The 23,429-nt window shown below is 51.8% G+C and overlaps 1 protein-coding gene across 1 annotated transcript in view; it reads right to left on the reverse strand.

Moving 5' to 3' along the window:
• Positions 1 to 23,429, reverse strand: part of COL23A1 (collagen type XXIII alpha 1 chain) — a 353,112-nt gene that overhangs the window by 40,774 nt on the left and 288,909 nt on the right. The window contains exons 4-5 of the mRNA XM_024356856.3: positions 12,592 to 12,599; positions 10,540 to 10,566 (exon numbers count right to left, since the gene is read on the reverse strand). Coding sequence (XP_024212624.1) covers positions 10,540 to 10,566; positions 12,592 to 12,599 — 35 coding nt within the window. The remainder of the gene's footprint in view (positions 1 to 10,539; positions 10,567 to 12,591; positions 12,600 to 23,429) is intronic.

Raw genomic sequence — 23,429 nt, forward strand, 5'->3', positions numbered from 1 at the left:
CTGCTGAAATGACACATTTGCCCATGACTGGTGGGGAGAGACATGATTACCCTGTCAGGTATCAGAAAATACTGTTCCTCATTAAGGTGGCAGAGAGGAAAGAGCTTGACCCCCGTGGGGTGACGGAGGATGGAGGATGGGACCGGCGGGCCGGGATGTGTCTGACTGAGCTGCCCGGGTCACCAGCTCAGGCACAGAGGGCTGTTCTGGTGGAAGGAAGTCTGGGGGAACACACCATCAGCTCACTTTGGTGCCAGCCATGGATGGGGTGGAAATCCAGAGTAGGGAGCAGCAGCTGACCGGAAGTGTGACCTTCACAGAAGGGTGACCGCCACAGCGTGGCCAAACTCCACGAGGCAGTCTAGAGGGAGACAGCATGACCAGGACAGCTCGCAGCACACACTGAAGCTGCAGTCACTCTGCCTCGCCCTGTGGCCCCTGGACCATGCCCAGGCCAAGCTCTGCCCTCCTGCCCCACCCTTGGGGCATGGTTGGTTTCCCAGCCTCCCTGAGAGCTGCCCCCTAGGCTGTGGGGTGGGCCCTCCTTGGTTTCCACAGACAATTGTCACCCACTGGTAAAGAACTGGTTGAAACCCTTAAAAATGCAAAGGATTTTTATAGAATTTGGATTTCCAGCTTCTCTGGAAATGTTGGAAGATGTGGTAGTGATGACTGCATGTGCAGAACTGCACCCTGATGGGGCGGGTGCCCCGATTCACCCCAGGCCCTGCCGTTTTCTCTGCTCTCCTGCGCCCAGCCAGCCTCATCCATGTTCTCCCTTGCCGGCGGCTGCAAGCGTCAGTGAGCCCGTGAGCCTGCAATGCTAGCTCAGGTCCATCTCTCCAGTCCTCCCACCCTCCTGGGCCAGCCTCCGCCAGGCCCCCTACCTCCTGCCCCACATACCCATCCTTCCTGCACAGGGAAGGAGCAGGGTACATCCTGATGATGAGGTCCTGCCCCGTAGACCTGGGAGTGAGCTGCTGAATTTCCCTGGAGCGCGTTTCCTCCTCTGCAAACTGAGTGTGTTGCGGATGGAATGGCTCCCTGGATCTGGGCTCACAGCAGGCAGCAGAGGAAGGGTGGGTTGATGAGAGCAGCTGTGACGCGCTGGGCCAGCCCTGGGGCAAATGAAGCCAGGGAACAGAGTGGAGCTGAAGCAATGTGGGCCCTTCCCTCCCTATCTAGATGTCACTGGCCCTGATCACAGACCGGCCAGGCAGAAGCCTCATCATCCCCATTTCACAGATGAAGATCTGGAGCTCGGAGAGGCCAGGACACCAGCCCAAAGCTTTGCTCGAGCCCTGTGCCCTGCCTGCTGCCTGCCCCTCCTCTGGCTGCTGTAGCACCTGGCACACCCTCAGCCACTGCCCTCAGGGCAAAGCTGTACCCCTGGCCTGGCATTCAAAGACAACCTCTTCCTCCTGAGCGCCTCCTTCCAGACTCACGTGTCACCTCTTCTGAGAAGCCTTCTTCAGCTCCCGCCCCCTCCAGTTTCTCACTTATGGACTCACTGCTCTGTCTTCCTGCCACCTCTCCTCCCACAGTGACCAGCCACGTGACTCCAGTGCCCACCACAGACGCCCTTCCTGACCGGAGGATGTGCAGCCTTGGCTCGCACACCCCTGGTGATGTGCAACTCACTGCTCCCCGGGCAGACTGAGGGGTTTGCAAAGATTTTGTTTAAGCCTGGTCCTTCTCAGGCCAGACCCTCCACCTTGCAGCGCCTGGTTCAATTGTGCCCAGAACCTCCACGTGGCTGGGAAGACGAGGCCTCAGGTTCCAGCCCGGGGAGGGCTCTCAGCTTGGCTGGGTGGGGCTGTGGGCCCCTTTGTCCAGCCACCCGGGGTGGAACTCCGGAGTAGACAAGAGATGGCCAATTCCTCAAGGCTGGGTGCTCCAGGGCCACGGGCTTCTCACCTCCCCCTACGCCCTTACCATCCCGGCCCATCTTGGGTGCACCCTCTCTGGATGTTCCCCCTGAAACTCCCCACTTATCAGCATCCTCTTCACCTTCTGACTTCGACTCACACCTCCCTTCCTCAAGGCGGTGCCCCTGACCCCCACCAGGCCAGGTCTGGGTTACGGGAGCCCCGCCTCCTAGCCCTGGCCACGAGGCATAGTGAAGCTGGAATTTGTGGGAGGTTTTTGTTCTGTCTCCCACTCAACCACAGGCTCCAAGTGGGGAGGGACCCCTGGATGTGTTTCCCGCTACTGCATCCCAAATGCCGAAGCGCCTCGTACATAACGAGAACACAGTAAATACCCGCTGAATGGATCAACAACGGTGAAGGGAACGATTCTCTGAATGAACGTCCATCCTGCTGGCTCTCGTGCCCGGCCAGGGAACACTAGAGGGCGCGCTTGACTTGCCGAAGGGGGCCTCCAGCCCTGGCGGACTCTTGCGCTGGACTCCTGCCCTCGGGCCACAGCCTGGGCGATCAGCCAGGACGCTGGCCATTGAGGACGCAGGCCCAAAAGGGGCGCCTTCAGCCTCACAGGCTTCCCTGGCTGGCATTGGTAATGGACAGAGCAGTGGGAACGGTCCCTGAACCCAGTCCGTGTGCCCAGCTCTGAAGCTCTCCTGCGTCATCTCCTTGGTTCCCCCAATAGCTGAAGGGGCTGAGGCTTGGCGGGGCTAGGGACGTGCCTGAGGCCACATGGATTATAGACCCCTGGGCCCATTCTGTCTCCACTGCATGGGCTGGACATCGTGCCAGCCCTGGGTCCTGGGTGGGGGCAGCTTCATACCCAAATCACTGCTTTCTCTTTAGTCTATTTGCTTCGAAGACCTGGGCTTGGCTCGGTGACCTTGTGCAGGTCTGTGAACATGTTCTTCCATGTGATGGGGCGAGGATGCTGTGGGGCTGGTCTGTTGCCTGGGGAAGTGGGAGGCGGTTCCAGCCAGTGACCACGCTGCAAACATATCACAGGCAAAAGAGCAAAGCGCAGGACCAACCCCCTCTGCTGGGCCCCTACACTGCTGTCCCTGCTAAGTCTCCTCCCAGAGCTAGGTGTGGACAGGAGGTACCTGGGCTGCTGCCAGGAGGATGCAAAAAACTGCAGCAGATACAGGAGGCATCTGGGAGCCGAGGGCGGAGCAGCAGCTCGGGCCCCACTGACCTGGGGTGGCTGCCTCCTGTGAATGGGCTGCCCCACATGGGACACTCACGGGGACACTGGGGACACAGTGCTGGACCAAGACAAGAGGCTGGACTCAAGAGACTCAGGGCCCTGGGGAGAACGGCCAGCATGATGGCCCTGGTTGCATCTCCCTGAGGTTCCAGTCTGCGTGCCATTATCAGGGACTCCGGAGTCGGCTTTCATCCGGTCTCAGCTTCACTAGAATCTGGGGATTGTGGGGTGGCACTGTAGGGGTCAGACGGAAATGAGATGGAGGATGTTGAAATCTAAAAACAGATGAATTTGGGATATTTCAGATAAATCGTTTAACTGATTACATTTTTATAATCAAAGCTGTTTTTGAACTACAAGAGTGCAAGAGAGCGTGTGAACGTGCGGTGCTCCGTGGGCCTTTTTTGTTCACTTGATTAATTCCAAACCGTCCATCCCAGTTCTTCATTTCAAAATTGGTCCCAGGCCGAGGCCCCGTCTCACAGACCACATTTCAGCCCAGAGCTCTCGCAGTCCCCTGGGGCCCCGGCTGTCGCTGCTCCCAGGACTGAGGCCGGAGATGAAGTGCAGTCACCGCTCCCTCGACTCCAGAGGGGCTTGGGCACAGCGCTCCGGGGCCCAGGAGGTGCCGTGTGTGTGGTTTTGGGTGTGCTCAGAGCTGACCTGTGACGCCTGCCAGCCCTCGTTTCTGTTAGTCATTCAGGCTTCACCAGCAAATTAGTGCAACCGCCTCCTACCCGCACCCCTTCCTCCAGTTTCTGCCCTGTAGCCAGGGAGGCCTTTTCTACTTTTTAATAATTAATTGATTGATTTAAATTTTTATTTTTTAAAAACAGACGGGGATTCGGCCAGGATTGGCAGCTCATGCCTGTAATCCTAGCACTTTGGGAGGCCGAGGTGGTCAGATTGCCTGAGCTCAGGAGTTCGAGACCAGCCTGTGCAACACGGCAAAACCCTGTGTCTATTAAAAACACAAAAAAATCAGCCAGGCGTGGTGGTGCGTACCTGTATTCCTAGCTACTTGGGAGGCTGAGGCACGAGAATCACTTGAACCCAGGAGGCGAAGGTTGCAGTGAGCCGAGATCATGCCACTGCACTCCAGCCTGGGCGACAGAGCAAGACACTGTCTCCAAAAAAAAAAAAAAAAAAAAAAGATGGGGTTTTGCCATATTGCCCAGGCTGAGCATGCCCTGCTCCGTTCAGCTGCTCCTCTGCAGGGACACCCTGCACAGTGATACAGAACTGGACATTTCATTACCAGGGGAAGATTAGAAATTCTTCCTAATTTCTAATAATGGCTATGACACGGAGGTACGAATGAGGAGTAGGAGAGGAGGTGAAATGAAGAAATGGGCTTTTAAGTTTAAGTTGGACTTAGTTTTTGTTTTTCTTTTTTCGTAAAGCAGGAAAGCATCCTAACAATTTGATACCAGGGGTGGAATACAGTAGTTAGGAAGGGAGCAGCAGGGCTGGATACAGACAGGTATGAGCAGGAGAAACCAAACACCCACTCCAAGTATGTGTTTCTGGGGGTGGTCTGAGAAGCACTCTCCTGCCAATACGCAGCCCATCCTGGCCCCGGCCCTGCTACTGTAGACAGCTTGAGCGGCTGGCTGGTTGGTGTGAGGGAGTAGGGTCACATAGCCTGGGTGCTAATCCGGGCTTTGGCATGCAAGCAGGCCGTGTGTCTCAGCTAAGTCCTGTCACCCTCTGAGCTCAGATTTCTCATCTGTCAGGTAGGGCTGAAACCACTAGCCTCCCATGGTGAGACGGCATGCATGAGTGTGCACCCAGCAAGCACTCAATACTTGCACCTGCTTCCCTGGCACATTGGAAGGGCTTTGGGAGATGAAGGGTGACAGTCTTTTCTTCTCTGTTCCCAAAGGAAGCACCATGAGTGGGGGATCTCCAACCCCTTGGCAGTCTATCTCTGGGGACAAGTGATTTTTCTCTTTTCTTTTCTTTTTTTTTTTTTGAGACATGGTCTCGCTCTGGTCTGTCACCCAGGTTGGAGTGCAGTGGCGTAATCTCGGCTCACTGCAACCTCTGCCTCCTGGGTTCAAGTGATTCTCCTGCCTCAGCCTCCCAAGTAGCTGGGACTACAGGCATGTACCACCACACCTGGCTAGTTTTTGTATTTGTATTTTTATTTTTTTTGGTAGAGACGGTGTTTCACCGTATTGGCCAGGCTGATCTTGAACTCCTGACCTCAAGTGATCCATCCGCCTTGGCCTCCAAAAGTGCTGGGATTACAGGCGTGAGCCACCGTGCCCGGCCGGGACAAGTGATTTCTATAAACACAGAGTCAAGTTCCATCCCCCAGCCCTCGCCTCTGTCTTGGTTCTACTTGGTGCAGCTCTGGGAGCTTCTTTGGCTTCACTTTCTATCGTTTCCCTGTCACCTGCTCACTCACTCCTGCCACACTGACCTTGAGTGTACCTGAACACACAAAGCTTGCTCCAACTTCATGACCTGTGCACTTGCTTTTTCCTCTGCCGGGATCTCCCCCAAGATCTCTGCAGCTTTTTCATCATTTAAGTCTCACTTCAATGTTACTTTCCTCAAGAACCTTCTGATTATTTAATCCAAATTATACCTGTCCATTCACCCAGCCAACACTCTCATCACATCCTTGTTTTATTCTCTTGTAAGTACATTAAATGATATCGAAGAAATGTTTAAATAGCTTTCTGAATGTGTAAAACAAACCAGAAAGTCACTAAAGCTTAATGTTAAGAGTGAAGACAATCAAACTACCAAAGAAGAGGAAAAGCAAACATTGTGACATTGTAAATAGGAGATGATGAGAAAGTCTAATGTTTTCTGTGTAAGTCAAAGTTCAGGCAAGATTAAGCCCTGCATGAGTGACAGGTGGTTTCATCTTAGTCAGACGCCACAGTTTAGAGAAGGAAAAAGCGCTCGTGATAAACAAGATACCTCCGGGAAGATGACATTGAGCTTCTAATTATTCATTCCTCTCTATCCCAGGGCAAACTCCCATTCCCATATGGTTCTCTAAAGACTGTGACTGGGCCTGATCCATCTTTGTGCCACCCCAGTGCCCAGGCCAGGGTATGACACCCACCAGATTTGTTGAACACAGCCAAGCCTCCTATTTCTGAGATGGGCAAATCACTTTATCAACATAAATACTGATTACTACCCCAAAATGCAAAAGTGCCGTGCCTAGGGCTCCTCTGAAGGCTCAACTTTTGATTCACAATGTTCTGAGTTAGGAATTATCCCTATGCTGTTGATTCTATGATGTCTTCCGTCCCTGGACCAGTTGGGATCCAAAAGCTCTTAAACACGGGTGATTTCCTCTTTAAACTCTATGCCTGCAATTCCAACCTTTACCACGAGGTGACAGGATTACACAAACCTTATCAAAACTAGTTTAATCTCTGACTACTTCTAATTAAAATATGCCCTAAATTAAAACAATATTCATACATATATGTATATATTTTAAAACTTATATTGGCATAGCTTTAAAAGTGTAATACCCACAGTTGGCCAGCATTTGGGGAAAGAGACAGCATTTATTCATTGTTGGTGGGAATGTAAATTAGTACAGTCTCCTGGAGGGCAATTTGGCAATACACATCAAAAGCCTTACACATGTGCAAACCCTTTGGTGCAGCAATTCCACTTTTAGTCATTTATTCTAAGGAGATAATCATGGAAATAAGCTATATTTATTCCCAGGATGTTGACTGTAAGGGTGAAAATTTGTCAATATAAATAATTTAACTTTGAGACTAAATAAATGATATATCGGATCAAACACAATGTAGCCATTACATTCTCTAAGGATTTTTAATGATGCAGAAAAGTCTCATGCTATATTTAGTGAAAAAAATAGTACAAAAAAGTATGTCCAATGTAATTGTATTTTAGATTATGAGACTGACGTGCTGCCCACTGCACTAAGAAGGCACTTGTAATTCTATTTTTAAAGCAATAAATATAAAAGCAAACTTGGATATAAGAAATACTAGAACCACCACCAAGATAAGAGGACTTATCTGTGAGTGGCAGAATTAGAGATGCTTTTTCCTTGTGTTTTTCTCCATTGTCCAAATGTTTTACAATAAACATGCTTTTTGTTGTAATCAGAAGAGGCTGTTAATGCATCCTCGGGAGCAGAGAGGACAGGCCAGCCTCTGTACACGGAGGGCATGGACAGGGCGAGCCGGGCCCTTGTCGGCTCTGACTTCCTCAAGTCCACAACCTGCCCCACAGATGTGGGTGGCCCCTATGCCCCGTGTCCTCCAGCCACTCCTATCGGTCCACACATGGACCTGGTTTCAGCTGAGGGAGCCGGCCTGAGTTAATCCAGAAAAGCGCCGACAGTCTCCACCACCAGAGTCTCCTGCCGGACTCTATCCTTGCTCTTAGAAAGTGGTAAGGTATTGGCACAAAGAGAAAAAAGTAAGTCCCCCCTGAGGCTGGTCCTGAAGTTTACTAAGCTACAAAAAAACACAAAAAACAAACAAACAAAACAAAAAACCAAAAAAATGCTTTTTCTAAAACCGACCATTCTCAAAGGTGTTTTTCTTTCCAAATATTGCAAATTTATACTGAGTAGTTAGAATGATTTCTGAAACCCATCTTTTCTTCTATTGAGACTGTCAACGATGAGGAAAGACAGTGATATCTATGGAAGGGCTGCCACACACAGGACTGGAAATGGCCTCTGTGTCTCACACTCAGTTAACCCCGCTCTGCAGGTGTGATCTCCCCAGGCCCAAGTAGCCTGCCCAAGTCCACACAGGTGACTGACTCAAAGCCACGGTGATCCTCTGCACATGAGGGGCCTCCGAGGTGGCCCAGGCCCTTCAGCACGAGGCAGTCACCCCAGCCTCTGGGATGGCCACGTGGAGCCATCTGCAAATATACCCCAGGCTGAGAGCCGGGCAGAGCCCTCCTGTCCTCCACAGGCCAAGAGATAGGAATTTCCACTCAGGACTGGGCCCCAGGAGCCTGCAAAAGGTCCTCCCCTTCCTCGAATGGGGAAGCTGAGCGGGGTGTCTGCCCCACCCTGTGGGACTCACGGAAGGAGTGGCCCAGGTGGTGGTGTGAGAGCGAGGGGTCTGGAGGCACACAGCTGGTCTTGCTCCTGGTGCTGGCGACATGAACGCCCTGAATCCAGCCCACCCAGGGAAGACGCCTACCTCCGTGTGGAAATGGGGGTCTGTGTGTAAGCTGGGGCTGGGCGACCTCAGAAAGAAGGCCATCATGGGCTGTGATACCAGCTTCCTGGAGACTTTGACAGGGTCCCCTCATCCCTCACCAGGCCCAGCTTGCTCAGGCCTCCCAGTGACTGGGGAGCTGCTGGTAGAACCAGGGGCGGCTGCCAGAGCTGCCTACACAGAGGAAGTGGGGGGGCTTGCTGGACCCCAGCTCTCTTCCTTCCAAGAAAGCTCCCAGTGTCAAGCCTGAGGGACGCCCGCGGGGCTCCACACACATCCATCTCTCCGTTCCCAGCCCCGACAGTCACAGCGCCCCTTCTCCAGGCCAGGCCCAGGTGTGAGGGAGCCCGATACCACCCCCACGCTCAGCTTCGTCTTTAATTCCCGACAGTCCTGTCATGGCCCCAGGGACAGCAGCCCCGGGTTTGGCCTGACTCGCGTTCTGGGTGCTGTAAGCCAAGGGGCTTTCCTTTCCCCAGGCTTCACAGCGAGTGAGCTGCAGAGATGAGAGCCACGCCCAGCTACTCAATCCGCACCCAGCCTCCTGCCTGTCAGCCACAGGGCCAGCTGCCGGCACCCAACTGGGTCCTGGGAGGAAGGAGTGAGGGAGAAGAGGCCTCTGTGGGACGCAGACCCTGGCACCTGCTCTGGTGTGGCTGAGAACAAGCCCCCTGCCCCTCCCCCAGGGCAGCAGGCAGCATCCTCTCCGATGCTCGAGGCTGGTGGGGAACGGACCGCTGGGTCACTTTGCTCAGAGGAAACAATGGAGAAGAGGGGGAGGAAACCACTCATGTACTCCCCACCCTCTCCCCTCTGGACCTGTGAATACAGAGTAACCCGGGGTGAAGGGAACTGCGTCATGCCAGGAGTGGTTCTGTTAGTCTCCGGTCCTCCCGAGCCGGTACTGGTACAGCGAATAATGCCAAGATGCGGGGCTAAACTTTCCAGCGAAAGCCTGTGCTTCCCCAAGATGCTGGACGCCCAAAGGTCCGGGCTGCCGTGTGCAGGAGACGGGAGCCTGACCCTTGCCTAATCAGAAGAGCAGCTGGGGACTGCGGCAGGGCCCTAACCCCGGGTGTGCCATGGGATGAGGGTGGGTCCCAGCTGGTTTTCACATTTCATTCTTCCGCAGAGTCTGAGAGGCCAGGCTGCTCATTGCTGGGGGAGCTGCCCGGACTGCCTGGGAGATCCCAAACTTGACTCAGCCCAGCACGGGGCCACTCCAGCATGAAGTCAATGTTCCCCAGAGTTACCACCAAGTCTTGGAGGGCTGGGTTTGTGACACATTGTGTGCCTTCATCTCTGCATTCACAGAGCAGGAACTTGAAGCTCAGCGAAGGTGAGCACCTTCTCTTAAGGTCACTCAGCCGAGAGGAAGCAGAGTGGACCCCACGTCAAGTCTCCCTGGTGCTGGGGCTGGCCTCCTCTCCTCCCCTGCAGGACCGGGGACCACTGCTCTCTATCGCCAGCCGTCCTGACTGCACAGATCTGTCCCGAATCAGCCAGCATTTCCCTCCCTGCATCTTCCTGCCCTGGAGGCACAAAATGAATCTGCCCCTCCCTTGACGGCCCTGCCAATCTCTTCTGCTGCTGGGCTCCCCCTGCTCTTTCTGACATCCCAGGACCTCCGGATGCTGCTGCCACGACCCTCAGCCCCCGCACAGGACCTGACAGCGGCACAGCCACGCTGTGTCTTGCTGCTGACGTGGTGCTCACTTGGCCGGGGCTAGGACATCTATCCCAGGAATGCGCTAGCTTCTGGGTTAATTTTAAGAGATCTGCCAAGGGATGACACCACAGCCAAACTGGAACCAGCCAGTCTCCTGTTATCGAGTGATGACGAGGCGCGGTGCATGGGACAGGGAGTCCTCTGCCCACTGGGAAGGGGCCCAGCCCTCCGGTGGAGCACGCCACAGTGCGGGGGCCGGACTGTTGGCTCTTGGCTGGACTTACTGAAGAAGCAGTGGCAGGTGGATTCAGTGCCACCCAGACACCTGCTCGAGGTGCTCTGCCTTGCCTCCAGGGCAGCCCTGGAGATCTGTGCAGCCTTTACCTCCCCAGAGCTCACGCTAATCGCCTCCACAGAAAGACCACGGCTGCTGAGGAGCAGAGGAGGAGACAGGAGCGCAGACAGAGTTAAATCAAGGCTCAGGGAAAGAATATTGGTTTAAGAGAAAAGGGTGAAGAGAGCAAAAAATAAATGACAAATTACCGGGTAGCCATCTCGTCCTGATTGCCCCTGTGGTAATTAATATGTCATTAATAATCAGAGTTTCGGCAGAAACCATATGGCAACACTTAGAACTCAGTCAGGGCCCAGACCCACACCCGCCCCCCGACAGCTGGTTGGTGACTTCCTCTGCAGGGGGAGGACTCAAGGGCTCCAGGGGTCTTGGGGGCAGAGCAGCCCTTTCCTGCCTCAGAGGGCCAGGCTGGAGGGACCAAGAGCCTCAGGGCTTCATCGGGGCCCCGGGCACAGTCACATGTGTGCCCTCCCCACGCTGGCCAGGCATAGGGTAAATGCCACGTGGGGACGTGGGGTTCTGGAGGGTGGAGCCACAGCCACATGACCAACCAGGAACTGAAAATGCTCCTTAAACTAGGCCTGCAGAGAGGCCTGGAAGACAGCCTGTTTCCTCTCAGTTGCCACTGGGATGGGGTGAACCAAGAAAGAGAGCCTTAGAAGCCAGGAATATCGGGGGGCGTTCACTGTGGCTGGATGCTTCTCTGCCCCCTAGTTCCAGACCCTGGAGCAGTGACCACCCTGCCTGTGTTCCACACTTGGGCACCCATCTCCCAGGTCAGACCCTTCCAGGTCGCAGCTTGAGAATTTCTGCATTTGTTTAATTCATTTACTATTTTAACTGCCAAGTTAAAAAAAAAAAAAAAAAAACACTCTATAGCCCCCGGCGTTAGGTACTTCAGCAAGTTCACACACGCTAGCCTCCCTGAGACAGCCAGGAAGAACTCAGCTGCCAAACATCGCTTGAAGCCAATAAATCAACACAATCCTGCTGTCTTGCTTGGCTCACGGTGGGGCTGCATGCACCGAGAAGCCCAGATTCCGAAGGGCACTGATCGGGAAACGAATCATGGTACATGGAAGTAAAAAATAAAAGGGCTCATCTGAAAGGAATTCCTTGAGAAGGCTGATTTTGGCTCTGACTGTCAATGTGCTTCTTGAGTGGATTAACTGGGATTTACCGGGCTCTGAAAAACTGACAGCATGAATCAAAGGCAGGCACATCCTTTGCCCTGGAGAATGAATGGGATTTCTACGGCCACTTGCAATCCCCTGCATTCAAAGCTGCCTCTGGCCGGCCAGGAGAAGTTCAAGGGAGCTGCCCAGTGCTTCCCTCATACCCTTCACACCCCTCACAAATGCAGTGACATTTTCCTCCTGCTCCAGTGCCATGCCCTCACCAGCCAGGTGTGTGCTCACAAGGTCTCAGCTGTCTGATCCACATTCTGGCAAAGAAGAAAAATGAACCCCAGGGTCTAGTGGTCAAGCCCGACTAATTCCTGGGACAACTGCCTAACTCTACAGCTCTTTCTGCCAAAGCACGGGACACTGAAGCATCTAGAAACATCAACTGTCACAAAGCATTTTAAAGCTACGGGCATGGTGCTAGCATTTCTGTGTACCAAGGTGAGCCCAAGATTTGGTGAGGAACAGCCAGGCTTGTGCGCTGGCTCTCTTGCTAGGAAAATGGTCACAGAACGTTCCAGTGAACAGGTCAAGCCTGTGGAATTCTGTGCCTGCATTCATCTACAAATTAAAATATAACATGACTCCTGTATGACTGATTTTTTCCCCCCAAACACATGAGTTTTTGTTTTTGTGTTTGAGACGGAGTCTCATTCTGTCTGCTGCCCAGGCTGGAGTGCAGTGGTGCGATCTTGACTCACTGCAACCTCTGCCTCCTGGGTTCAAGCAATTTTTCGTGCCTCGATTTCCCGAGTAGCTGGGGTTACAGGCACCCGCCACCACGCCTGGCTAATTTTTGTATTTTTAGTAGAGACGAGGTCTCACTATGTTGGCCAGGCTGGTCTCGAACTTCTGATCTCAAGTGATCTGTCCACCTTGGCCTCCCAAAGTGCTGGGATTCCAGGCGTGAGCCACCGCACCTGGCCACTTTTTAATAGGACTGATGTTTTCTGAGGACACACCTCCCTAACCAAAATTATGTTCATGGAATTGCAACAGAGAGAGAACCAAACATCTTATCTTTCAGAAGCAGACAGCACAGTCCAGGACACTTACTGGAGGACCTGCAAAACACAAGCAGAGAAGCCACAGTCAGTGTGGAAGGCAGAGTCCCCTCGCCTGTCCTCAGCACGGTCCCCTCGCCTGTCCTCAGCACGGTCCCCTCGCCTGTCCTCAGCACGGCTCCTGGCCACCTCTCCCCGGAAGGCTTTGATGCTGCCATGGCTGTTTCCTGCCACGGCCTGAAGCTGGGGGCAGAGCAGAAGGAGCACCTTTGCCCTTGGAGGGGCCGGGATGGTCACGGGGGTGGTGGTGACAGTTCCCACATGCATGGGTGCATGCATTCATGTCACCAGGCGGCTTTGGGTTCTGGCACTGAGTAGGAATTGGAACTTGTTCCTACTTAGGGGACAAGCTCTGGTGCTCCTGAGGGGATGGTTTGTTTCTATTGAGGGCAGACTGGGGGAGCAAACATTTTGGACAGAGAGAATACTGGGAGGAATGGCAAATGGGTGTGGCTGAACAGGCTTTTTGGGGGAGGGGGCTCCTGCTGCCCAGTTCCAGGGTTAGAAATGCATGAGGAGTAGCAAGGCCTGGGGCTGCGGCTGAGGCTTGTCTACCAGATGAGGGCTCACAGAGAACCCTTATGAGGCCCACAGGGGCTTCACCTCACAGCTTGTGAAGCATGTTGCATACTCGTTATTGCATTTGACCTTCCCAACCATCTTTTGTGAGAGGTCTGATGAACATCTCCACTGGACAGCTGATAACGCAGAGGTTCACAGAGCAGCGACTTGTGTGGGGCCACATCGTTGATTAGGGTGGAGCGAGCACATGCTGGATGGAAGGAGGTCTCCCAACTCTACCACCCCTAGGCTCTGTGCGCTAAGCCACGCGGCTGCCAAACCAGACCCCGAACCTCACTAGAGAATGAGGCCACACGGGGAGGCAGCACCCGGCAGTCAGCGGCCAGCACGATTTATACGTCCCAACTATGAGCCAGGAGCCATGGGGGTAACTAACGGGACCAGTAGTGAGTGCAAGAGGCAAGAGCCCTGACTCATGAATGTTGACTAAGCAGACAGATCCTTAAGAGGACATTACACAGGAAGAAGGCCAGGAAGCTCCATGCATAGCACAAGGGCCCTGACCCAGGCTGGGCCGAGTCCAGAGGGTGAGAAAAGAGGAGGGAGGAGTGTTGCAGAGATGGACAAGCTCAGAACATGCCAAGATCGTGGGCTTTTGAGGATCCAGGAGAGGTGAAGGCTGCTGCAGCAGAGGGAGGGCCGGAGAAGGCAGGGCCAGCCAAGCCCGGGGTTTTGTTTCCATGTCATGGTCTGGGGGGCTTGGTTCTAAGGGTGAAGGGGAGTCAGCGAAGGGTTCTGCAAGGAGGAGCGATGGGGAGGGGCAAGAGTGCACCTGGAGATGCGCTGAGGTGTCCCCATGCAGGTGCTGGTGGGTGAGGGGGGAGTGGAGAGTCAGAAGATGTTGGTCAGGGGAGAGATGGGGCTCGCACAGTAGCGATGCATAGAGGAAGGAGAGAGATGACAAGGATTTTTGGCTTGAAACACTGATGTACTCACACCCCAGGATGATGACATGGGGGACAGTGCTTTCCCCAAGTCTAGATCAGGGCGGAACAGAGCAAGATGCTGGCAACTTGGACATCCCATTGAGCTGACTCCTCACTGTCAGCCAATGACCTTGATTCCTATTTTCCAAAGCAAACAAAAGCTTTTGGATAGGTTCGCCATCGCCTTTCCAACACCAGTTGTATACATCTGTGCCTGAACCTGCACCTCAGCCTGTGCCTGCATCTGTACGTCCCCCGTGCCTGCACCTGCATCTGCAACTATGCCTATTACCTGTACCTGCCTTTCCACCTGCCCCTCCTCCTCGATCTGTTCCTGCACCAGCACTTGCACCTGTGCCCGCACCTGCCCCTGCACCTGCCCTCCTCTCCATGTCTTCAGGTTAACTTGGAAGAACTGACCCACCTTCAATTAGGCCACTGTCCCCTCTGTATTGCCCAGAGCCTGGCCCCATCTACGGTCCCTCTGGATCTTAGTCACACTTGCCCTCTCATGCAAGTCCTGCCCAACAGCTCTGAAACATGCTCTAATTCCTCGGCTGGCAAAGCCATCCCTTGATCACACACTCCCTTCTATTCCTGCCCTTCCTCTGCTCTCTCCCTCACAGCAAGAAACAGTGGGAGGTGGCTTTAGAGGGGCAATGTGGGGCGATTGGGTAGGGCCTTGAGCAGAGAGAGGGTGAGATCTGGCTCATATTTTAAAGATCCCCCTGTGGGGGGTGGCAGGGGTAGAACCCGCAGGCTACTGCATGCTGCAGGGGAGAGAGGACAGTGGCTCACAGCTGGTGGTGGCAGTGGAAGTGGTGGATGTGGTTGGGTTCTGGATTGATTCTGACAGCACAGCCAAGAGGATCTCCCTAGTTTTGGCTTCAGCAACTGAAAGGATGGGGCTGCCGTCAACAGAGGTGGGGAGATAGTAGTGGGGCAGGCTTGGCTGAAGGGGTCAGAAGCTTGGCACACGTGGCACTGCTGGAAGTTAAAGAGAAGATCAAGAAGTCCTGGAAGCAAAGTAGAGAAAGTGTCTCAGGAGGGAGCGATCGCCTGTGCACAGGACGAAGTAACTGCCCTGCTGATGGGTCAAGTAAGAAGACCAGGAACTGGATGTAGCAATGCAGAGGCATGTCCAGGGAGTGACGGAAGGGGGGTCTGATGGGAGAGGGTTTCAGAGAGAAGGGGGTTGAGGGATGCGGACAGTGGGTGCTTTTGAGGAGCTCTGCTGCAAAGGGGAGGAAATGAACAGTTGCTTTGCGGGAGTGGGGCCTGGAGATGGGTATTTCTTTAGAATGAGAGACATGGCCACATGTTTGTAGGATGAGAGTGGTCCAGCAGAGAGAGAGGATTCGGTGTGGGGGAGGAGGGGAGATTCCTAGAGCCACATTCTTGAGGAGGTGAGAAGGGCTGGCTCTTGGCGCTGGCACAGATGGGGGCCTGGACAGTCCATCTGTGGAGACGGCAGGAGGAAGAGTGCCTGGTGCTGCTAGGCATGTGCCATGGAGGTGGGAGTTCGGGCAAGTTCTCTTCTGATTGTGCCAACTCTCTCAGTGAAGCAGGAAGCGAGGCCGTCAGCCTCAGGTGATGATGCTGCAGGAGGTGTTCGGGGACTGAGCGGGAGAGGCTGAGTGGGTTGGACAATGTGGCCTCAGCCAGGCAGCAGAAAGGGCCACGGGGGCTGGGGCTGTTTCTCTCCAGCTGGGTAATCTGCACACACTGGAGTGGAGCATGTGGAGGGGACTGGGTTCAGTCCGGGGTGGGGCTTTTGCTGAGTGAGAATGAAGGAGGAGGGAGGAGCAGGGAGGTCTGGCATGGGGCAGCTGGCAGGATTCCAGCTGGAGGGGTGAGGGGCAAGGGGCTGGGATCCATGGATCTGAAGGCTGGAGATGGAAGGGTTGTGGGGGTCAGGAAGAGGGAATGGGCTGGAATTTGTGAACTGAGAATTTGTGGATGCTGCATTTATATCAGGCAAGACCTCTGGAGGGAGAGGCTGTTGTCAGAGGAGGCCAAGCCTATCAGAGGAGAGGAGGCCACAGAGTCCAGAGGCCAGGCTGTGTAAGGGGCTTCTACGTGGCTATCAAGATTCACAGGAATTCACCCAGAAGTACTGTGGGAGAGAGGGCTGGTGACCCAGGGGCTGGAACCGCCTAGCAATGAGGTGGGTGCACGTGGGATCAGAGATGGCTTCTGGAATGACACCCCATCACCACCCCAGTCTCCCATTCTGGGGCCAGGGTCATAGTTCTCAAAATGCAGATCTGATCCTGACACTTCCCTCCTCACTGTCTTGTTCCTAAGACAATGGCCCGAACCCAGTGGTGCCTTCCACGTGGTGATCTGCCTCCCCAAATCACTACCGAGCTCCCTCCCCAAATCACTACCGAACTCCCTCCCCAAATCACTACCGAGCTCCCTCCCCACATCACTACTGAGCTCCCTCCCCAGTGCCCCACACCTGAGCCTCTGGAAACGGTAAGGGGAGATGTGTTATAACCACTAGTTATCACAAAAAAATGAAATTGGATCCCTGCCTCAGCGTCAACCAGGATGAATTCCAAAAGGATCAATGATTTTACATGTTAAGAAAACCATAAAAATCCTAGAAGAAAATGTGGGAACATTCCTTTCTAGCCTGGGAGAGGGCAGGCTTTTCCACCTATGGTTCATAATCCAGAAGCCATAAAAGAGAAGTCTGATCCAACCACATAAACCCAAAAAATGTCTGCAAGGCAAAAAGTCTTGGAAGCAAAGTCAAAGGCCAACCTAGGCCGTGTGTGGTGGCTCACGCCTATAATCCCAGCACTTTGGGAGGCTGAGGCAGGTGGATCACTTGAGGTCAGGAGTTTGAGATCAGCCTGGCCAACACGGTGAAACCCTGTCTTTATTAAAAATACAACAAAACAAAACAAAAAAACAAAAAACTAAAAAACCAATTAGCCGGCTGTGCTGGCGTGTGCTTGTGATCCCAGTTACTTGGGAGGCTGAGGCAGGACAATTGCTTGAACCTGGGAGGCAGAGGTTGCAGTGGGCCGAGATCACACCACTGCACCCCGGCCTCGGTGACAGAGAGAGACTCTGGCTCAAAAACAAAGCCAACCTACCAAACATATATCTAACTCATGTCACAAAGGCTAGATATCTTGACATACAAACATTCCTACAAGATATCTCTCAAAACATTAGCAACCTAGTAGAAACAAGATATCCAAAGATATGAATGAAGAGATCACAGAACAGAAAATACAAATAGCCCTGAAATATCTGGATTATGAATGAGGATTAATTTTTGTAGCTACAAGTGCTAATCTTCATTCATAATAAAAGAAACGAAGGTTAAAATTACAATCATATCAGATTAAAAAAATGAAAAAAATCTCATGACCTACTGTGTGAAGGGCAATGAGGACAGTCACCTCACACACTGGTGACAGGATAAATTGGAACCTTCTCTCCAGAGAGTGATCTGGCAATACTAAGATTTAAAATGTATGTGCCAATTGCCACAGCCATTATCCTCCTAGAAATGTATTCTGCAGCTATGTTAACACATACGTAAAAAGGTGTGGTATAAAAACAGTCCTCATCACAGAAGTGTTGAGATAGTAAAAGTATTAGAAATGGCACAGATGGAACTGATTAAATAGAGGATGGTGCATCTGCAGATGGAATACTATGCAGCCATGAAAAAGGTAATGTTCTGTAAGTTCTGATATGGAACTATCTCCATGGCGTATTGCTGCATTTTAAAAGGATATAGAATGGCATGTAGTAAAAATGATCTGTAGACTTTTGTTTGTATAAACAGGACATCTCTAGGTGTGGGTGCAAGAAGTGGTCATCAGGGTTGCTTCTGAATAGGGGGGCCGAATGGCCAGAGGGCAGGAGCAGCAGGGAGACTGACCTCTCACCCTGGGCTCTTTCACACCATTGGATATTTGTGTATAGCTCACTGAGTCAAAAGCGTCAACACACTTGAACTTGACAGTGGCTGGAGAAAGCTCTGTGTCTTTGCTCCTCCCAGCTTTTGCTGCCTTTCCTCACACTCATGTCCAAGCTGCCTCCAGGGAAGCTCAGGCTGGGATTATTATTCTGAGAGCCTGAGGTCCTGAGAGCAAAGCCCTGGGGACTGACGTGAAGTGCAGCCCAGATGAGACGAAGGAGGGGCTGTAAGAGTAAACATTGCTCCCTCACTGAGCACTCCTCACGCACAGGCAGCTCCACTGAATGCGTTCCCCAGAGCATTTCACGTAACCCCTGCTGCAACCTCACTAGGGGCATTTTACAGATGAGGAAACTGAGGCCCAGAAAGGCTACCATGCCCAGGGTCATGTCCTCTTCTGACCTGGGGCAGAGAGAGGTGAGATACGCACTTCACGACCCCCGCAGATCCCACGCAGGGGCTGCTGGGAAGGCACTTTCGTCCGTGGGAGGACCCAGGCCCCCTTTCTCGGCCACGCCGTTTTTTTTTTCCTACCACAGAAAGAGCTGTAATGTGTACTGAGCTTCCCCAGAGGTCCCCGGGAGGGTGTGTGTCTGAATCACCCGGCTGGTGAGGTGGTAGTCCAGCCAGAGGCAGTCCCGTACGACCCTAAACCCATGGCACCATCCATGGTCTCCAGAGGGGTGGCAGAGTGGGAATGGCAGCATTCCGGAGACTGATCTCGTTGCTCATGGGACAGTCCACCTCAAGCTCATCTACAAGACTTTAAAACACACTGCCCACCACTTCTCTTGGGCCCTACTGGCACCATGTCACCAGGCTACCATTGCTTCATGCCAGCACCAGCGTCACAGCCTCCTAATCCGACTCCTTCTCCTGGGCACCCAACTCCACCAGCCAGAGGGGCGTTTACAAAATGCCCAACCCCTTTCCAGGGCTTCCCATGGCACACGGAATGAAATCCCAACTCTTGGCCCAGTCTTCCTGCATGGCCCAGTCCTTGCCAGTCTCCAATGCCCTTGGGCACGGTGCTCTGCTCCACCCTTCCCTCTCAGTTCCCCAAGCTGCCAGCTCCCTTCAGCCTTAGACATTCACATTGGCTGTGTTCCTGCAGCCGGCATGGCATGGCTCCACTGCCACTGCCTTGGACAAACCTTCCACGACTGTGACATCCAAAGATGTCAAAAACAAGGCTGGGCATGGTGGCTCATGCCTGTAATCCCAGCACTTTGGGAGGCCGAGGCGGGTGGATCACCTGAGGTCAGGAGTTAGAGACCAGCTTGGCCAACATGGCAAAAACCCATCTATATTAAAACAAATATTAGCTGGGTGTGGTGGTGGGCATCTGTAATCCCAGCTACTCAGGAGGCTGAAGCAGAAGAATCGCTTGAACCTGGGAGGCAGATGTTGCAGTGGGCCGAGATCAGGCCACTGTACTCCAGCCTGGGCAACAGAGTAAGACTCCGTCTCAAAAAAACAAACAAAAAACAGAGATGTCAAAGACAAAGATGTCTCCTCACCCTTCCCCCATTGGTTTCTATCATCTTTCCCTGGCTATTTCCTTCCATGCACTGTTGCAATCGGTAGTGGTTATTTACTTGTGGGTCGGGGACTGTTTCTGTCAGCCCCCGGCAAGGCACTTCCCTAAGAGGGACCACATCTGCCCAGTTCATGCTGTCTCCTTGCTGCCCAGATTGGAGCTGGGCAGGCACAAGCACTTAGTCAGCATGTGCTGAATGGATGAGGGCTGAAGAGGGCAAGAGCGCCTGGAGGCCGTCACGTCTTCGGAGCCCTCTGCACTTGACTTCTTGTACTAGGTTTGTGCTGTGGCTGCCACAGCCTCTGGATATGGACTGTACGGCCTGCAGCAAGCTGGGCATCCAACAGTGATGGATGTGACAGAGGGGTTGGTCCAGGCCAGCCAGGGGTTCCTGCTTAGAAAGCGAGCTGGCTGCAGGGCTTCCAGGTGACCACATGGTGGTGCCCCGAGGCCCAGCCCTTCTGCGCACGGCCTTCAAACATGTGTTCCAAGCATAGGATGGTTCCACTGACTTTGCTGTCAGGAATGTGGGAGCAATTCAGTAAAAGCCAGATGACCTGGGAAATAAGTGAAAGCATCTGATGAAGTAGAGGGTTTGATGATTCTGGGGCCTCTTAGGCTGAATGGATGTGGCCCAAGAGAGTTCCTCAAACTGGGAACCTTGCCCATTCACACCTCGGGGTTAGGAGCAGGTGGGCAAGCTGCTTGCTGTGTTACCAGGTAAGCAGAGGTGCGTGGTGATCTTGAGAGTCCCCGATGCCCACCTTAAGCTCTTAGCCTCTCTGGGAACAATCATGTCTCCAGTGTTTCCCAAAGGGTGTGTCCAGCCTTCCTGAAATGCAAATGGGGAGGAGTATTTCCCACAGCCTGGCAGGGGCCAGGCCCACACACCAGGAGGTGAGGGCTGGCTTCAGTGGCCTGAGGCTGCCAGGGTCACTGTCCCTGCTCACAGCCCCACACCTGCTCCTCTCTGTTGCCCCTGGACTCCCAACTTCCCCTCTGCCTGTGACTTGCTCTCCCTGGTCCTGATTGAGCCTCTCTTCCTCTCCCATTCAGCCAGCTCGGGTAAGATGCTGCACCCTGGCTCCCAGCTCTCAGAAGCATGAACCCATCCCCAGAATAAAGACAACAACCTTCAGGGACTTTTCCCTAAAGGAGCAGAATGGGCCAGGCTAGTCTCGAACTCCTGACCTCAAGTGATTCACCTGCATTGGCCTCCCAAAGTGCTAGGATTACAGGTGTGAGCCACTAGGCCCGGCCTCATTTTCTAGTTGTTAAGATGGGAAGTTAGGCTATTGATTTGTCTCTAAAATCCTTACAGTAAAACACAGGAATAAATCTTCATGGCCTTGAGTTAGGTAATTGTTTCTTAGATATGACACCAAAAGCACAAATTACAAAAGAAAAAATTGATAGATTGGTCTTCACCAAAATTAAACTGGGGAAAAATGAAATTATATATGTATCTCAAACGAAATACAAAAAATCAATTCCATATAGATTAAGGATTCAAATGTAAAAAGAAAAAATTCAGAAAAAAATATGAAAGAGTATCTTTTTTCACTCGAGGTTGGCAAAAATTTATTTTTTCTTCAACTTTTAAGTTCAGGGGCACATGTGCCAGATGTGGATTCTTTACAATGTTCTATACATGAGATCATGCCATCTGCAAATAGAGAGAGTTTTACTTCTTTTCCCATATTAATGTCTTTAGTGTCTCCTTTTTGCTTAACTGTCCTGGCTAAAGCCTTCAACACAATGTTAAACAGAAGTAGCAGGAGTGAACATCCCTGTCATCTTCCTGACATTAGGGGTAAACCATTCAGTCTTTCACCATTAAGTATGCTATTAGTTAGCTGTGGGTTTTTCATAGATGTCCTTTATCAAGTTGAGGAAGTTTTTTTTAAATCCTTGATTTGTTGAGTGGATTTTTATTTATTTAATGATGGAGTCTTGCTCTGTTACCCAGGCTGGAGCGCAATGGCGCGATCTCAGCTCACTGCAACCTTTGCCTCCCAGGTTCATGCCATTCTCCTGCCTTGGCCTCCCAAGTAGCTGTGACTACAGGCATGCACCATCATACCCAGCTAATTTTTGTATTTTTAGTAGAGACGGGGTTTCACCATGTTGGCCAGGCTAGTCTCGAACTCTTGACCTCAAGTGATTTGCCTGCCTTGGCCTCCCAAAGTGCTGGGATTACAAAGTGAGCCACTGTGCCTAGCCTGAGTCGGTTTTTTAAAATAAAGAAAACTTGTGGATTTCATTAAATGCTTTATCTGCATTTACTGAGACGATCATGTGGTTTTATCTCTTATTCAATAATATGATGTACTGCACTGATTGATTTTGGATGTTAAACCAACATTGCATTTTTGGGTTAAATCCCACTTGGTTTATAATCCTTTTGCTGGATTCCTTTGCTTGTATTGTTGAGGACTTTTATGTCTGTGTTCATAAAAGACATTGGTCTATAGTTTCTTTTTTTGTGATGTCTTTGTCTAGTTTTGGTATCAGAGATAATCTTGCTTCAGAATGAGTTGAGAAGTGTTCTCTCCATTTCTATTTTTTAAAGGGTTTGTGAAAGATTGTTATTAATTCTTAAGTGTTTGTTAGAATTCATCAGTGAAGCCATCTGATTCTGGGCTTTTCTTTGTAAGAAGTTTTTTGATCACTGATTGAATCTTTCTCTTTGTTACATGTCTATTCAGATTTTTGACTTCTTGAATCAGTTTTGGCAGTTGTGTCTTTCTAGGAATGTGTCCATTTCACCTATGTTATCTAATTTGTAGGCATACAATTGTTACTAGTGTTTCCTTTTAATCCTTTTCATTTTTTTAAGGTTGCTAGTGATGTACTTTCCTTTCAGCCCTGATTTTGGTAATTTGAGACTCCAGTGTTTTTCTTGGTCAGTCTAGTTAAAGGTTTGTCAGTTTTGTTGATCTCCTCAAAGAATCAACTTTTGGTTTTGTTGATTTTCTCTACTGTTTTTCTATTTTCCATTTCATTTCTTTCTACCCTGATTTTATGATTTTTTTTTCTTTTGCTTGCTTTGGGTTGTTTGTTCTTATTTTTCTAGTTTCTTTTATTTTTTAATTTTTATTTCATATTTATTTATTTACTTATTTATTTGAGACTGAGACTGGCTCTGTCACCCAGGCTGGAGTGCAGTGGCACCATCTCGGCTCACTGCAACCTCTGCCTCCTGGGTTCAAGCGATTCTCCTGCCTCAGCCTCCCGAGTAGCTGGGATTACAGGCACCCACCACCACACCCAGCTAATTTTTGTATTATTAGTAGAGGGGGGTTTCACCATGTTGACCAGGTTGGTCTAGAACTCCTGACCTCAGATGATCCGCCTACCTCGGCCTCCCAAAGTGCTGGGATTGCAGGCATAAGCCACCGTGCCTGGCTACTCTCCTTCAATTTTTTTCTTTTTTTTTTTTGAGACGGAGTCTCGCTCTGTTGCCCAGGCTGGAGTGCAGTGGTGAGATCTCGGCTCACTGCAACCTCCGCCCCTCCAGGTTTAAGCAATTCTCTGCCTCAGCCTCTGGAGTAGCTGGGATTACAGGCGTGTGCATGCCACCATGCCCGGCTAATTTTTTGTATTTTTTTTTTTTTTTAGTAGAGACCATCTTGGCCAGGCTGGTCTTGAACTCCTGACCTTGTGATCCACCCGCCTCGGCCTCCCAAAATGCTGGGATTACAGGCAGGAGCCACTGCACCCGGCCTCCATTTTCAAAGATAGTTTTGCCAGGTATAGATTTCTTTGTTGATAGTTTTTTTCCTTTTGTCATTTATTGAATATGCCATCCTACTGCCGTTTGGCTTTCATGG

Source organism: Pan troglodytes, chromosome 4 (assembly GCF_028858775.2).
Source record: "Pan troglodytes isolate AG18354 chromosome 4, NHGRI_mPanTro3-v2.0_pri, whole genome shotgun sequence".
In the NCBI taxonomy this organism is placed as follows: domain Eukaryota; kingdom Metazoa; phylum Chordata; class Mammalia; order Primates; family Hominidae; genus Pan; species Pan troglodytes.